The 16,037-nt window shown below is 46.0% G+C and overlaps 1 protein-coding gene and 1 long non-coding RNA gene across 2 annotated transcripts; both read right to left on the minus strand.

Moving 5' to 3' along the window:
• Window positions 1-504: 504 nt before the first annotated feature.
• LOC143322949 (uncharacterized) lies at window positions 505-4,921 on the minus strand. The gene is made up of 3 exons (XR_013077368.1): window positions 4,679-4,921; window positions 4,041-4,575; window positions 505-1,360 (listed from the first exon to the last, which is right to left on the minus strand). It is a non-coding gene; the product is annotated as an uncharacterized LOC143322949 (long non-coding RNA).
• A 786-nt stretch (window positions 4,922-5,707) lies between these two features.
• Window positions 5,708-11,838, minus strand: pld3 (phospholipase D family member 3). Its single transcript, XM_076734263.1, has 12 exons — window positions 11,613-11,838; window positions 10,246-10,326; window positions 9,554-9,604; window positions 9,185-9,342; window positions 8,836-9,016; window positions 8,606-8,723; window positions 8,340-8,467; window positions 7,633-7,830; window positions 7,348-7,487; window positions 7,094-7,259; window positions 6,881-6,980; window positions 5,708-6,793 (listed from the first exon to the last, which is right to left on the minus strand). The coding sequence occupies exons 2-12, from the start codon at window positions 10,270-10,272 to the stop codon at window positions 6,606-6,608; spliced, it is 1,455 nt and encodes a 484-aa protein (XP_076590378.1). The 5' UTR covers window positions 10,273-10,326; window positions 11,613-11,838; the 3' UTR covers window positions 5,708-6,605.
• Between the last annotated feature and the right edge of the window lie 4,199 nt (window positions 11,839-16,037).

Consider the following 16,037-nt stretch of genomic DNA (forward strand, 5'->3'; position numbering starts at 1 on the left):
TAATCCCTACAAAGTGCAGAGTAGTGGAGAGCAGAATCACACACACACACACACACACACACACACACACACACACACACACACACGCACACACACACACACACACACACACACACACACACACGCTTCACACACAGATGAAGCCCTGAGAATCCTGTGGGTTTAACAGAAAGTGACTCACAGGATCACACAGGTTTTCTTCCCCTCGTGCCCACTCGCAGCTCAGACCCTCAGGCTTAAAAATGTTGCCGACAGCACTCCTCTACTTTCCCACCGTTAAGGCAGATGAGTAATTTGTTTTGAGACACAAATCTTGATTTTTCTCAAAACACAGTTGCTGCTGTTGAAAAGGCCACCAGAGGCAACGCAGAGTAAGAAGACAAAGAAGACGACGCTGACTGGATGAATCTCACAGTGATTTTCAGGGCAATGACACAGATTACTGGGCGACACCAAAAAATACCAAAGAAATTTCAATTTATTTTTGACACTCAATACATTTTACTGCAAATACATCTCTTACTTGGGCAAGAAGATTATTGTTACGCTGTGGGACTGCCAGCATCATCATGTGGGATTTGTGACAGATATTATGAGGAGGCCATCTTGGAAAAACAACTTTTGGCAATCCTCTTCAGTGCTTCAGAAAACTGATCAATGCATGATATTAATGGTATTGTTGGGTTTAGGCATGATTTGGACTCAATGGCAGACACACAGACGGGGGTAAGGCTTTAAATAGGAATTTATTGAGTCAATTATGAAGGGAGACTCCAGGTATGCAGGAGACATTCAGGTGGGAATAGCAGGTGAGACATGAGGCTCTGAGGTGGAGAGCAGCTCAGAGAAACGCTGGAGCGCACAGAGCTCAGGTGGTGTGAGGACAGCGTTGAAGACACGTGGCGGCGGAGGCATGGATGAGACTAGGTGGTGATGGCTGTGGACTAGAGGCTCGAGGCAGGTGGAGGCAAGAGGCTGGAGCTACAGATTAGTGCAGAACAAAGGAGAAAGACACAAGAGATCCAGTCTAACCTTAGTGAAAACAGCCAACTCAACCACTAAGCAGTGGACTCAATCTGGCAATGAGTCCTCTGCAGTCCACAGTCTTTATGCTGTGCTTGATTGTGATGAGTCCCAGCTGTGATGGATCCAGCTCCCAAACCACCGGAGAACCACGACCAGCCTCTGCCAAAAAAGGAGACACAGGAAACAAGCCCCACCTCCCCCCCCCCCACACCTCTCCACAGTACACAAGGATTTCCCAAACCACCACAGGTACGAAAACTTGATGAAGCCTTCTGCGTCTTTATACAGTCGTCCACTGAACACTCTTGCAGGGTTTGTCTGACGTGGATCAGGCCTGGGGGAGAGAGGGGGGAGAGTCCTTCAATTAATATCAGCATTAAAACATACTGTGGATCCCTAAAGGTTAGCGTTGTTTCAGGGTCAAACATGGACCCGTCCGCCATATCAGAGATAGACGGACACTCACGAGCACAGATATTCAGACTTTCTTATCGACCTAAAGTCGCTGGTAACTTTCCTTTTTTCATGCAGGAAGAAGGTCCAACAGACAGTCTGAGCTCTTGCAGAGCTGCAGAGCATCCGACACCACCACCACTGTCTTCATGGGACAACTTTAGCTACCAGTATAATAACTTCATTGGCAGAGGGATTACACAGACAGCTGTTTGCGTTTCTTTATTGTCCACTGATGGACAAGCACAGTGAAAAAACCCTTATTAATAATTTCCAGACAAGTATAACTGAAGGCCTGGTGACTTATGAAGTGAGAAACTTATTGCTCTTAATTACCTTCTTGCTCACTTTCTAATTATCATGTTATGCTAGTAAGCTATTAATTAAGTGTCATGCATTTCTCGTTCTATAATGAGCTGTCAAAAGGGATTTTTCACTTCCTGGCAAACCGAGTGCCGCTCTCATTACTATCGCTACGAATTATAAAACTTAAACCTCTGTAAACTTTGCCTAATTAGCGAGTGGTTGCAAAGTCGCATATCATCCATCCATCGTAACGTAACGTCTCTCTAACAGTTCTGACCATGTAGTGGAACCCCGTTTGCCCACACATCAGACAGGTGTGATGAGGAGCAGCCATGCTGAGGGGGAGACGTCCACCGTTTACTGTTTGCACCCTCGTCACCACATCTGTCTACTGAGAAGACACTGTGGTAATTAAAGTGCAGCTCGCTCTGCTTTCTCCTCGTCTGCACACGGACGCCATCCTGCTCGTTATCACATTCACCTCTTGTTCAGTTCTCTAACTTGGCTGATTGAAGTTAGTGCAGGGACTGGAGACTGTGCACAGCTACATGGTTTTCTGCACAGATGTCTTGTTTTTGGCTGTAATTTATACGAGATAAACATGCAAACTTTTATTATTGAAGTCAAATCTTATCAGATCTTTTCAGTAATAAAGAAAAGCCATTTTGAGGGGCAAGTGCACAAACAAAAAACCCACCCACCCCACCAATAAACGCTCTATTCCCACCCTGATGTTCCCACACTGCCTTTCACAAGGACACACCACTCAGAACGGGCCACGTTCAAACACTTTATTCCTCGGAGAAACCACAAGGTTGACATTTTCATGAAATTCACACACACACACACACACACACACACACACACACACACACACACATGCACACATTTCGTGGGTCATTGGATGGGTGGGGGCTGCATGGTTTTGGATGATTAACAGAGAGACAGAAATAACCTCTTGGGTTGGGCTGTGCTGCGTTCCATGACCCCTGACGACACTAAATAGTTTACACACCGGGAAGTGACATGTTGGAGATACCTCCGCGGACGTGTGTGTGTCCAGGTTTAGCTATATTTGTGAGGAACAGCAAATGGCAGCCCACTATTCTTGGGCTCATACCAGCTGTGATGAGTGTGGACGGGATGTATCGTTGTGAATCTTATCAGTGAGTCTGTGTATCTGAGTTAGAACGCCACCACCTCGCTCTCGGTCAGCCGGTGTGTGTTTGTGTCAGCCTGGTCTGCAGTCAGCAGAGACTGGGTGTGTTTGATTCTGTCATGCAGACACACCCGTAAACAGCAGGGTCCAGTGGTCCACAGCTGGACATTTTTTTGACATGAGTTTTTTGCTCAAACACCAAAATCTGGACAGTGAATCAGTTAAAAAAAAAAAAAAAGATTGAGGACAAGTGACTGCACAGACATTAATTTCATTCAAATAAGATGCCTCCCAGGCATTTATGATCATTTTCTTTCTTTTCTGGAGAATCTTTTGATTTAACCTGATGCTGGATTTCCATCTGGATCCTTGAGCACTGCGCAGTCTGACAGTTTAAACCTGCACCAACACTGCACACCAGTGTTAGAGATCTGCCACTGCAGCAAACACCCTCACACTGCAATGAAAGAAGCTGAACCCTTTAGCACAAATGCTACATTATGATCTGAAATATGTGTAAAAATGATAAGTTGCTAAGTTATAGCTTATGTTGGTCGACTGTAAACAGGAAGTGCTGATGAAGGCTCTCTCATTGGCTGTGTCTTAAATGTCATTTGGACCTAAAAAATGTGACAGAATCAAAGTTTGTGCCTTCTGATTTATTTCTAGGCTTCTGGCTCTATTTTAATGCTGCCTTCAAGTGCTCCTTGTAAGGTCCTGATGCTAAATTTAGATGCTGGAACAACTTGTCAAAATTCAGCTGCTTTTAGCCAGAAACAAAAACGTGGATCATGTTTTGCTTGGTTTAAGAAATATGACAAAGAGTTCAGGAGACTGAGGAGGAGAAATGGTCAGATTTAGAGTAGAAAGCGCATGAAAGATAAGGTTTTGTGATTGGTTTCTTAATTGATTGAGCCAATCCAAAACGGCACAGGAGAAGCAATTTGCATATAATGACAAACATAAACACAACATGATAAATTAGCTACAGTGAGTTCATAGCATCAGTTTCAATGGCTGCACCACAATATCACAATGATCATTTCATGCTCTGTCAGACACTCAGTTGCTCTCAACATGAAATTGCATCATTTACCTTATCGGATGGATAGTTTCAGGGTCACAGGTCAGTCGGAAATGGTTGACTGTAATAAAACGTGCAGATGAGGTCAATGTGGAATAAACTGTCTGGAAAACCTTCAAAGATTTCATGACATGAATGTGTGAATGGACTGAGCTCAGAGAGCAGGATGAGCTGTTACACAGTGAGAAGTCTGTTGAATACAGCGGTGAGAGAGAGCAGGTCTGAGGACAGATGAGCAACAGTTCAACACAACCGACAGGAACACAGTGTGGTGACACGATACTCTGAATTTTGCTCCTCATACTGAGAGCAGAGCGCAGGACGGTGGCACGCGTGCGGTGCGTTAACGGGGTTTTATAAAAAGCTTGATTATCGCTTTGGGTGAACTCACTTGATGGGACGTGTGCGTCTCCTTCTGATCTATATGTCCGAGCTGTGTGTCTAATAATAGCCCGCAAGAGTTGGATTTAGTCAAGGTCGACTGTGAGTTACTCGTCCTGTTTGGAGCAGCCGAACTTGTTGGTGCGTTAATCCACAATAAACAAGCCTGATGGGAGAAATATTCCGGTATTCTTAGAAGGAAAACACTAAATAAAAAACATTTTCATCAGCTTCGGCGCTGAAATCGATTTGCTCCAACATCGTCATACCTTGACTCCTCAGAAACAGCCGCCCTGGTTTGGAGTCCTGCCTGGAAACTTTGCAGCCTCACCCACAGAAAGTCGCAGCTTCACGCGCCGAGCAGGCGGCATCACGCGCTCGCGTTGCTCGTCCGTGATTCCAGCTGGTTTCTAACATTTCATCATAACAATCTTCAGTTTCAAAGCTGTCGAACACCCTCGACAGACCAGCAGGGCTGTGCGCCGCCATGTCCGCCCTGCTGACCGGTCCCGGCGCCGTTAACGCTCCTCCTCCGCGCTGCTGCGCGCAGATGGAGGCTTATAGGAATGTATGGAGGCAGACCAGGCCAGCAGGTCTATTGTGGTGTCTGATAACAGCCTGACAGCTGAACAGAGGAAAAAACAACAGGACAGTTCAGCTGCCCTGCTTACTGTCATCATGATGATGATGATGATGATGATGATGATGATGACGACAGTAATACTAATTTCACTTTTGAGTCTTTTGTGTGACACCCAGACTGAAAGACAGGCAGAAGGGCAATAAATGATGCAATGACATTCAACCAGTGAACCAGAGCTTCTGAAATTCATCCTGTTCATGTGCGTAACAGAGAGGCCAGCCTGCAGCGAACAGACCTACTGCACAGGAACATCAGTCAGAAAGGATTCAGGTCAGTTCATTTTAAAGGAACTGTTACGATGAGATCCGACATATTTGAAGTTTTAGGAATCTGAGCTCAGCATCGTTTATGGGAATTTGGAGGTTTAACAAGCCCTAAAATTAAGGTGTTTTAGTATTCATCCACCAGATTCACATTTCAGAAACTGACTGTGCAGAAGCAAAACTCAGACAATCATATAGGAGGACAATATTTTCAAGATCAGAATGTTCAGAACTCGTCTATTTACTGAGGGAGGAGAGCAATTCATGAAACCAGTGTAAGACGGGGATAAAATCCATAGAGTCATACAAATTATTCACATTTCTGTAGTTCTTACCTGAACATAAACACGTATCAGAGGGCACATGAAGAACTTCACAGAGGCTGAACGAGTCGGATTCAAAGACATTTAGTGAGTCACTTCTTTATAAAGAGGAAGGATGACATGAACACAGTAACCCTCCACAGCTCTTCTGTAAACACGCTGCCACTAGGAAACACACTTCTTTGGACAGTTGCCAACAACCACCTTCACTAATTGTCAGTTTCAATCACTCCACACAGTGGAAATCAAATTACTTCATCCTCATGTTCTGCTGCACGGCTGACATTTATCATCAAACGAACGTGTTTTAAAACCAGCCCTGAAGACTGAGAGTGGGATTTAAAAAGCCTGCATCTTATTTACAGCCCAGATTCCAGCAAACTAAAATGATCAAGAAAACACTCGCGCTTTAGTCCCTGAGATGAGCTGGGATTAAAAAAACTCCCAGTGAGGCTGAAGTTGACGTGATTGACCTTAGAGAGCAGATGATCGGTGAACAGGGGTGACAGTGGGAGCCAGTTAAAAACATCACTGTGCCTCAGCGTGAAGCTTACCTGACTGGAAACAGCGCCCCCTACTGCTACTGCCGCTGCATGAGAGACACTTCACCTTTCAATTAATTCAAATGAATGACAGATGCAAAGGTATTAGTGCCTTAAAAAATCCCTTGAAGAACCTCGTCAGCGGCACAAACTGGCCCCACTGGGCCGTCTACTGGTTGGATGGCACTTCACTCTCTGGTCTAATCCAGGTTTACTATCTTCCTTTGGACCTTCGCTGACGAGGAAACTCCGCTGGGCTGAGAGGTCGTCCGTGGCTGATTCTCAGTTTCAGCTGACTTGTTTAAAATGTAATCCGAGTCATAAAATACATGAGCAACTTAACAACTTGGCACTTAACTACCGTGAGTGTTGACCCAGTGTCCACCTGCGGTACACTGCTGCATTTGTAATATGGACTGTTGAAACTAGCACAAGTCTTTGAGGTTTGAGTGCTGGGTGAGAGGAGTGCTGTAGGAGGAGCTCCAGTCCCTCTCGAACACAGCCTTCAGCTGCGATTGGACGGTTGGTTCCAGGGACTGGGACGCCGTCTGGTTGACAACCAATGCAGAGCCAGCTGTGCTCACGAAGTAGTCACCTGACCAGTTAGACGTACCTGAAGACAGAAAAAGAACACGTTTACACGGATGAAGTGTCGACACGTGTTTCTCATGGTCCGTGCAGCGCCTGCGTGCGGCCTCACCTATGTAGGCTATCTTGTCGGTCACCATGTACTTGTTGTGGTTGACTCTGGCAAAGGGAATCTCCTTCTGTTTGGGGCTGGCAGGCACCACGAACAGCCTCTGGATAAGAGGAAGAAGAGGTTAGTCTAGCAGAATGTGCATCATAATATGTGCATCCTCCTTCCTCAGCGTTAGAGGACACATGACCAGGTCTCCTTTACGGAGCTACTTACCACCTGGATGTCCAGTTTGCTCTTGGGGTCGTAAACTGAGGCCAGAGACTTCAGGAAGGGGAACATGACCGGCTGGGTGCTGGCCCAGCAGCTGATCAGCAGGCGCACTTTGACCCGCTTCTCGTACCCGACTCGCCTCAGCTGGGTGTCGATGTCTGCCCAGTACCTGCAGGGGGCGCCACATGCAGAGTAAGAACACACGAGACGCCACATTAATGATGCGAAGACGCTGCAGCCGCTACATCGAGCTGTACCTTTTAGGATGGGAAAACTCCATGGTGGGCAGGTAGTTCATGACAGCGATGTAGATGAAGCTCTGCGCGTCCTCCATCACACTGAGGATGGACTGAAGGTCTGGGGTCCTGCCGGCTGCACAGAAGGACGGAGGGGAACTCTGGGAGGGAGGGGGGGAGACGAGGAGAACAGATCTGCTAAATCTGGTGAAGTCAGAGGAGGCGCAGGGACGGTTGCGGGGTGCAACATGTTTTTCACACACATGGACTGTAAGAACAAATCTGCCCTCCCTGTAAGTGTCTCACCGACAGGTAGACGTGGGACGGAGTGTCGTTGAGTGGCAGCTGAAGGGGCGTGTCCTTGTTGTAGAGGGTGGAGAAGCTGGTGGGCCACGGTGACGGGATCGTCCGGCTCTCCCCCAGGAACCAATAGGCTTCGAAGATCTTACCCAGGTCTGCGGCCAAGCAGCTGCAGTTGTAGACGACGGCGCCCAGCTCCTTCACCTGGACGCCACACAGAGTCTTTTAAAACAGAGGCAACGAATCGAAAAACAACAGCAGAAGCAGCAAAACTGTTTTCTAACATACTGGATGTGATCACTTTTATCAGAACATTATTTTCTGGACTTTTCTAAACGTATTTTTCTTTACATTTAACTGATAATTCCTGAGATTTAAGAATTTTCAGAATCTCTTTGCTGATTGCAGACACAGAGTTTTATGGGATGTTGGTGCAGCCTCAGAAAAACAGGAAGTTTGTCTTAGTGACAACTCAGCAGAATAATAATACAACTAAATATCTGATCGGGAAAGCACAAGTCAAACCATTCTCTCAGCGCGGCATGTGACCGAAACTCTGAGCCAAAGCAAGAAGTTCCTCTTAAAAGCAGAAGAACATGAATTCGGCTCAGATGATCTTTCATCTCTCGCTCACAGCAGATATCGTCTGGGACGTTTCAGACTGAAACACTCGTATGATGAGTTAACGTGTGTGTGCGTGTGTGTGTGTGCACCTGCGTCAGGGACCTCCAGTCCATGTTGGCACTGCCGATGTAAATGTGTTTCTTGTCTACGATCCAGAACTTGGTGTGAAGGACTCCTGAGGTGAGCTCCCTCATGTTCACTGTCCTGATATCAGCTCCTGAAACACACACACACACACACACACATAAAATTAACTGTGTGTCTCCCAGCCTTAATGATCAGGCTCAGGTCAGATATGAAGTCACGACATCAGACAGCTGATTGGTCAGTGCGACCTCGACAGACGAGGCGTCACCTGAGTCGTTGAGCAGCTTGAGGTCGTCTTGCGGTTGACTCTGCTGCGGCGTGTTGACTGCGATGCGAACGGACAGCTTCCCCGACAGCTCGGCTAGCGTCTTCAGGACCGTCTCGCCCTGTTCACGCAGCGAGAGAAAGATTTTAAAAAGAAGACGAGTTTTAATAAGAAGAAGACGCCTGTGGACGTTTCTGTCCTGTGGCACCTGTCCGCTCACAGCTCCAGCCCACCTGATCGGCCGTCGGCTCATCGGTGCCAGTGTCTTTGTTGGTCAGCGTCCAATAGAAAGAGGCAATGTCGACGCTGCTGCGAGCCGCGGCCATCAGATTGAGCCACGCCTGGAAGATGGAGGGGTGGGTGGTGCTGGAGTTAAAGTCCAGGCCTTCTGGGATGCTCTCCACCAGGACGATCCTGACAAAGACAGAAAACATCAGACTTACTAACGTCTCGACTGCTGCTTCTGCCTGCAGACGACAGCCTGACCGACGATCAGCGAGGCTGATCGTGAAATTAGCTGCTAGCCGTGCGTGTGTGTGTGTGTGTGTGTGTGTGTGTGTGTGTGTGTGCACGCTCGCTTACTTGCAGGGGTCCGAGCAGGACTCGGCCTGCGGCAGACGGAGGCTGCTGCTCGGGGCGGGGTGGGTGGAGGACGCCCTCGGTGTCAGGAGGTTGTAGAGGGCCGTGGCGGCCAGCAGTACAGTCGCCACAGTGGCCAGAGCGATCACACACCTGGAATACTGGACGGGGGGGGGGGGGGGGGGGCAGAGATTAAATTATCTGAATGATATTAACTGTCACGTGGCGCCTGTGATGGATTTGTTTTTGCATTGATGTCGTTTGTAAACTCGTTCGGAAATACATGTGGCTTGATTTGAATCTGTGTGTGTGCGTGTGTGTGTGTGTGTGTGTGTGTGTGTGTGTGTGTGTGTGTGTGTGGCTGTAACGTACCACCTGTGCCTTCCTGTTGGACTCTCGTCTCTTCATCTCCACGTCCACCAGCTGCAGGCAGAAGAACACATTAACACAGAAGAGTGTGGAGTGAGTTGAACTAACTTCACTGCATGGGGAGGGGAAAGTCCTGGTCCATGACTCCTCATACGGGACGAACAGTCTGAGTTCCACCACAGTTGAATAAAATGTGTGAAACTAACTGTAGAATTTGTTAACATTGACTCGACTGAAGGGCATCTTGTCTCGTGTCCACGACATCACAGGAATTCAATGAGCTGCTCATTGTTCAAAATAAGAGCGAGTGTGAGATGAATACATGAAACGGACACGTGAGTCAGAGGATGATCCGTCAGCTCACGACGCACAAATGAGGAAACTGCTCTGATCTGAGGAACGAGCTCAACGCGTTCAACACAAATAACAACATTCACGGAAAACAGGAAGCAGTTTTTCACAGTCTGAAAGTAAAATACAGATCATCAGCGCTCAATTCATTTATTTAAGTTAATCAATTCACCTTTCAGTAGATGTAAAAATTAAGATGTCGGTAAATACATCCATTTATCTGAGAGTCAGACTCGTATATGAGCGAGTGAATCCTCACGTTAGAGAAGCTTCGCCTCGTTCAATGGAAATAATTCAAAAATAGACTCATTTCCTGTTGATCACCTACACTGAAGGAAGCTCACCTGGTCGTAGGTGACGTCCGTCTTCATCTTCACATGGGATTCGATCGACGTCAGCAGTGTCAGCTCAGGTCGAACGAAGCTCTGAGAGCAAACACAGGAAGAAAACGGGAACATTACATCACGCCTTCATGTTTCTGCGGTGAGACGTGACAAAAACGGCTGAAACTGAAGCTTCAGCAGGAAACTGTGACGTGTTGGCAGCGAACACTGAAAACTCATGACACAGAATTTTTGTGGTTTGATCAGTAAACTGCACCAACCAGGTTCACCACGCAGGAAAAAGATGGAGAGTAAATCCAGTTTTTCAGGAAGAAATAAATGAGCTTGATTAAACAGGCTGCAAGCTGTCAGAAAACAGCTACATACACTCCCCTCTGCACACACACACACACACACACACACACACACACACACACCCCTCCAGCTAACCTTTACAGACCTGACAATGAGAAGGTTCTAGATGTTTTCATCAACACCACAGACAGAGAATAACCTGCACAGCTGATCTCTAGCACAAAGACACACACACACACACACACACACACACACACACACACACACACACACACGCTGCACCCATCAGGAACCGGTTTGCTCGTCTGAGGTCTTGTGATCGGTTTGGTTGCTTGAAGCAGAGACGGGAAGCTCCTGAACGCTGACAGCATGAGAGCTGAGCCTCACACAGTCTGTGTGTCCTCACACACACACACACACACACACACACACACACACACACACACGTGGCTGATTACAGCTGCTGGACGAGGACAGTCCACTCCTAAAGTCAGAGCCAGTCTGTCCTCAGCTCCACGCTCTGATGTTGGACAGATTGGACGGATTGAAGAGGGGAGACGTTAAAAAAATAAAAAGTGCACACAGATAAACCAGCTGCTGGGTGATATTCACCAAACCATCACTGGAATAAACGGGGTCTGGAATAAAGAGACATTTAGACATGTGAAACTGAAACAGCACTCTTGGTCTTAGTGTTGGATCATGATGATGATCTTTATGGGATCAAACACCTCGATCCATTGAAGGCCACTCAGATTTCCCAGCACCTGTGAGACACTGAAGGCACCACCTTCATGGAGCAGATGATCTCTGATCATACAACAAGCAAACACACCTCTCAGGTCTGACCTGTCCACTGAACGGAGGACAGAGACGGCTTGTTTGTCTGCGCAGAGGAACAAATCACATCAGAGAAAACAAGGGACTCAAGTTTGGACTCGAGCTGCTGAAGTGAGGGACGATCGTTCAACTGTGCAGATTAGCTAACACAAGTTGAGCCGCCTCACAGAAGGATAAAACAGACTGACTGTAACCACGGCACATTAATTCTCATCAATAATCCGTAAACTTACTGTTTACTGCGCAGACGAAGAGTCGCTGACGGTGCAAAACAACAAAAACAAGTCGCTTTCAGCTCCTGAACACTGTCGACACACCTGTAATCTGCGTCCAGGTGAATGAAAACCCCGCATTCAACAGCGTCAACTTAACAAAAAATGTAATTTAAACTTGAAGTTTCATTGTTAAATACGCGGAAAACAAAGACCAAACCGATTCACGGCTGTTGAAATAGGCACTGAGAGGCGATCATGTGATCCAAACAGGGCAGCCAATCAGAGGGGAGCTGTCCGCGTGACGTACAACAGGCAAGTTACAGTAATGCAGTTCTTATGTTGACCACAAGAGGGCGGCGTGCATCCATGGCAGTGACAGAAAGCGTCTCTCTGACTCACACACACACACACACACACACACACACACACACACACACACACTTACTCAGTGTGTGAGTTAGGCCTATAAAATGCTAAAACCTGCTAAGTTCTGAGGGAAGATGAGTATTTATTCTCTTTCTGTGCAGCACAGGGTTTGCCGATACGTTAATGTCTTTTTAACTTAATTATGAAAAAGAGGCAGGTTTTATTTTATATTCTGAGGCCTCTCTGGCTGCAGGGGCCTAATAAAGTCTTATTATATCTAACTTGAATCTGCTTCTGTGCATCATTATGTGAACTGACAAACTGAATATTCACATTAAGGTGTCTGAGTACCTGAACATCTGTGAATGGCCGACCATGAAATTTAACTGCAGCTGAAAATGTTTTTATGCTGCAAAGTTATTAGTAATTTCTCACATTTAAAGCCCCAAATGTCGGCGCGTCCGTCGCCTTCACAGCTTGGATTTTGCAGACTTCGTAGTTTTTGATTGTCTTTCTGTCTCCTGAGCTTCTGTTTTTCCTCTATTTTAATCAGCTGAGATGACTCCCAAGATCAACAGAGGCCTGAACGTGTTTGCACAGCTACAAGTGAAGAAGAGAAAAATACTAGAAAGAGGCCTGAATTCCAGTATTTGCCTTTCCTGATGACAGTGATCGATTCTGACTTTGGACAGAATCTGAAGGGAGTTTCATCATCTGTCAGGCTGCACCTGCCCAGCTCTGTTTATTATATTAGATATGGGAATTTGAGTCACATGACAGACTGATCTATTCTCATTGGCTCATGCAGTGAACACATGTTGTGCAGGAGAGCTTGTGACCAAGTTTATTTTAATCCAGGTAACACTGTGATACGCTGCATCCGCTCCATGAAATGGGTTCAGCTTTATCAGGGTAACATGTTTTGCTCTGATTTCCTCAAACGCAGTCACTTCACTGGAAGTTGGACTTACTGTCGGCTGAATAAAGACAGTGTATTAGAGAAGGTTGTGTTTGTCATGATGTTGTCATTGTAATGAGTTTTTCCATCTGCATGCTGGTGATACGTGTCATGCTACTGAGAGCTGTAATATGAAACAGTCTCCCAAGTACTTGATTTACTGGCTGTGGGACCATTAAATTGAGACGAACGGAGTCAGCAGGTTTTACTTTATTTGTCCAGTTTATTTTCTAATTTTAAAGGTTTCATTGCATCAAACACACCGATGTGGCATCACATCGTAAGAGACCATCTTACGATAGTTTTGCCAAATGTCTTGGAGTGGGCCAGGTGTTCACACCCACACACAAACAATGGATTCTTCTGGAAACACCCTCCTGTCATGACTTTGACAGTCGACTCAAACTATACCTGAACATGACAGGGGGCGCCAGAGAGCAAGGACAGAGTTCAGGATCTGTGACCTCTTCAGACATGAGTGATAGATGGAAACGGAGACAGCAGAGAGGACAGCGTGAGGGAGAGGCGGGACAGAGGACAGTCTGTCTCCTCCAGCAGCTCCACGTTCAGAGTCACTGGCACTGAAAGCAGCGCAGTGCGTCTTTAACCCGCAGCGAGATGTGTGTGCAGCGAGCGGTCACATTTCCTTTTGTTGGTGGTGAAACCTGCTGCTTGATAAGAAAGAAAGAGCCAGTCTGCAAGAGTTTCACAAGAATATCACACACCTGCACACACCTGCACACACCTGCACATACACACACACACACACACACACACACACACACACACACACACACACAGACACCTTTTTAATTCTTATTATTTTCGATCAATACAAACATTTAGACGACGAAACAGTGTTAGTATCGATCAGGATGTTTTAGGTGTGTGTATGCCCACTTTGAGGTGTGTGTGTCATGTGCGTGTAACCATGAAGACAAGGCCCACAATGTCCCAGACAGTTTTATTTTTTTACAGCAGCTCAGGCAGAGTTATGGCGAGGTTATAAAAAGCTGACATGCTTCACTTCCACAGCACAGATCCCTCCTGTCCTCTCCGAGCCGCTGATGCTTTTTAATCACTTATTCGTCTTTTAGTTGTTCGTTGCCTGATTTGACTTTTGTCCCTTTGTTAGCCGTGATATTTTGTCCCAGGAGTGTCACCAAGAGTGGGCTGATAGTGGCTTCACGTGGGCTGTGATTAAGGTTTGATTTTGCTCTGTGAAGGCCGCGGTAGGTGTGTTAGCGTCCCTGCGTCAGGGCTGAACCCGGTGACTCACCGAGCAGCGACCCGAGCTCATCTGAGCGCTTCATTGCTAACAACACTTCCTGTTTTTTACTCTCTGCACTTCTGTTTGAAGACACTTTTCAGCCTTTCTGCTTTGCATTCTGGGTAACTGATACCCTCAAGTGTTTGAATTGTACCCCTGTGTCTGTCTGGAGCTCCTCCTCATGACAGCGCAGCGATGCGATGGTCTCAGTGTGACCCCAGAGCTCAATGCATCCAGATTAAATGCTTGTTTGTTTGTTTACATCTTTCTGGAAATATGTGAGATTACACAAATAACAATCCACCGTTTTTCTTCTTCTTTTTTTTAGTCTCAGTTTGAGCTATTTATGGCTGTGTGAGCCATAAAAAACACTGACATCATTAAAGCAGGCTGGCAGCAGACGGTGACCTCACAGTTTTATAACAGCTTTGTCATTCGGACTGAAGACCTGAACACAGACCTGAACACAGTGACCTGAACCTGCTGTGGAGATTTACATCTCTTCAGCAGTGAAGTCACTCTTCTTTCTGTAATACTCCTTTATTCTATATTTTAGCAGTATATATTAAAAATCTCCTGGAAAATGTGGAACATTTTGACTAATTTTCTGATATTTTAAACATCTTCAAACTGTAGTTTTAATGATCTTCATAGATAAACTGTTACATGCTCTTCTACCGGATCCAGCTGAAGCAAACTAAGACCAAGCTTAAACCACAGTTTACATATTAGAAGTGCTGAAACAATAGACTTTAATCAATTAGTTGATGTACAGAAAGTTAGTTGATCCATCATACAAATGTTTTATGAAGGAAAAATACCAAACTTAAGATGCACACAAACTAAATGTTCTCAATCATTATAAACTAAATCGTTTTCTAAACTAAGTATCTTTGGGTTCTGGACTCTTTGGAACTGTTCATTTCCCAGAGTTTTTGCCTAATTTGCCTAATAAATGTATATTATCAGTCAATTAATCCATTAGTTCATTTAAAGAGACGCAATCAACATCAAATTTGACAACAGATGAATCATTTCAGTCATTTTTCGAGTGGAAATGTCAAACATCCCTCAGGTCCTGCTTCTCATTTGCTTCTTTTCTTTCTCTTTTGTAAAAACTCATTGAATGTCTTTGGACTTTCGTCCGTTGGTCACATGAAACAGGACATTTGACGTTTGAAGGCGTCACAGTTGATTGATCGACCTGACTTCTCTCATTTCCCTCCTAATGTTCCTTTTTATTTTCTAGCTGTGCGGTAAACCCAGTTTGAAGGAACATGAACATTTTCTGATCCAAGTTCATTAAAATCGTGTTCTTGCTGTTGAATAAACACTTCATTAAAGCGTATTTCCTGACAGAGCTGACAGACGGTCACAGGTTAGTACCTGATGTCCTCCACTGACTCACGTCTTCCTGCTGAGCACTGAGCTTCATTAGTCATTCACTATTGATCTGTTGTTCTCTTGCATGTTCTCGTTCTCCCTCTCTCTCACTCACACACACACGAATGCACGCACCCTCCCACACACACACACACAGCTTCCAGGATCTTAGGAAACACAGTCATCCGTACAGTTAAAGGATGTAGAGAAGGAAGTGGAACGACTGCTCAGGCTGCTACAAACCAGTCGCCACCCAGCTGACTGACTGACGGACTGACTGACTGACTGACGGATATTTGACTTGGCTTGGTGGTGAAGCAGGTTGTGTCTTACTAGCTCCTCATGCTAACCTTACTGGCCACAACTGCTGTCTTCAGTCCAGGTCTTGAAATTCAAATTGGTCCTCGCAAACACACACACACACACACACACACACACACACGCGCGAACACACACATTACCTGGA

This window comes from Chaetodon auriga, chromosome 7, assembly GCF_051107435.1.
Source record: "Chaetodon auriga isolate fChaAug3 chromosome 7, fChaAug3.hap1, whole genome shotgun sequence".
Taxonomy (NCBI): Eukaryota; Metazoa; Chordata; class Actinopteri; order Chaetodontiformes; family Chaetodontidae; genus Chaetodon; species Chaetodon auriga.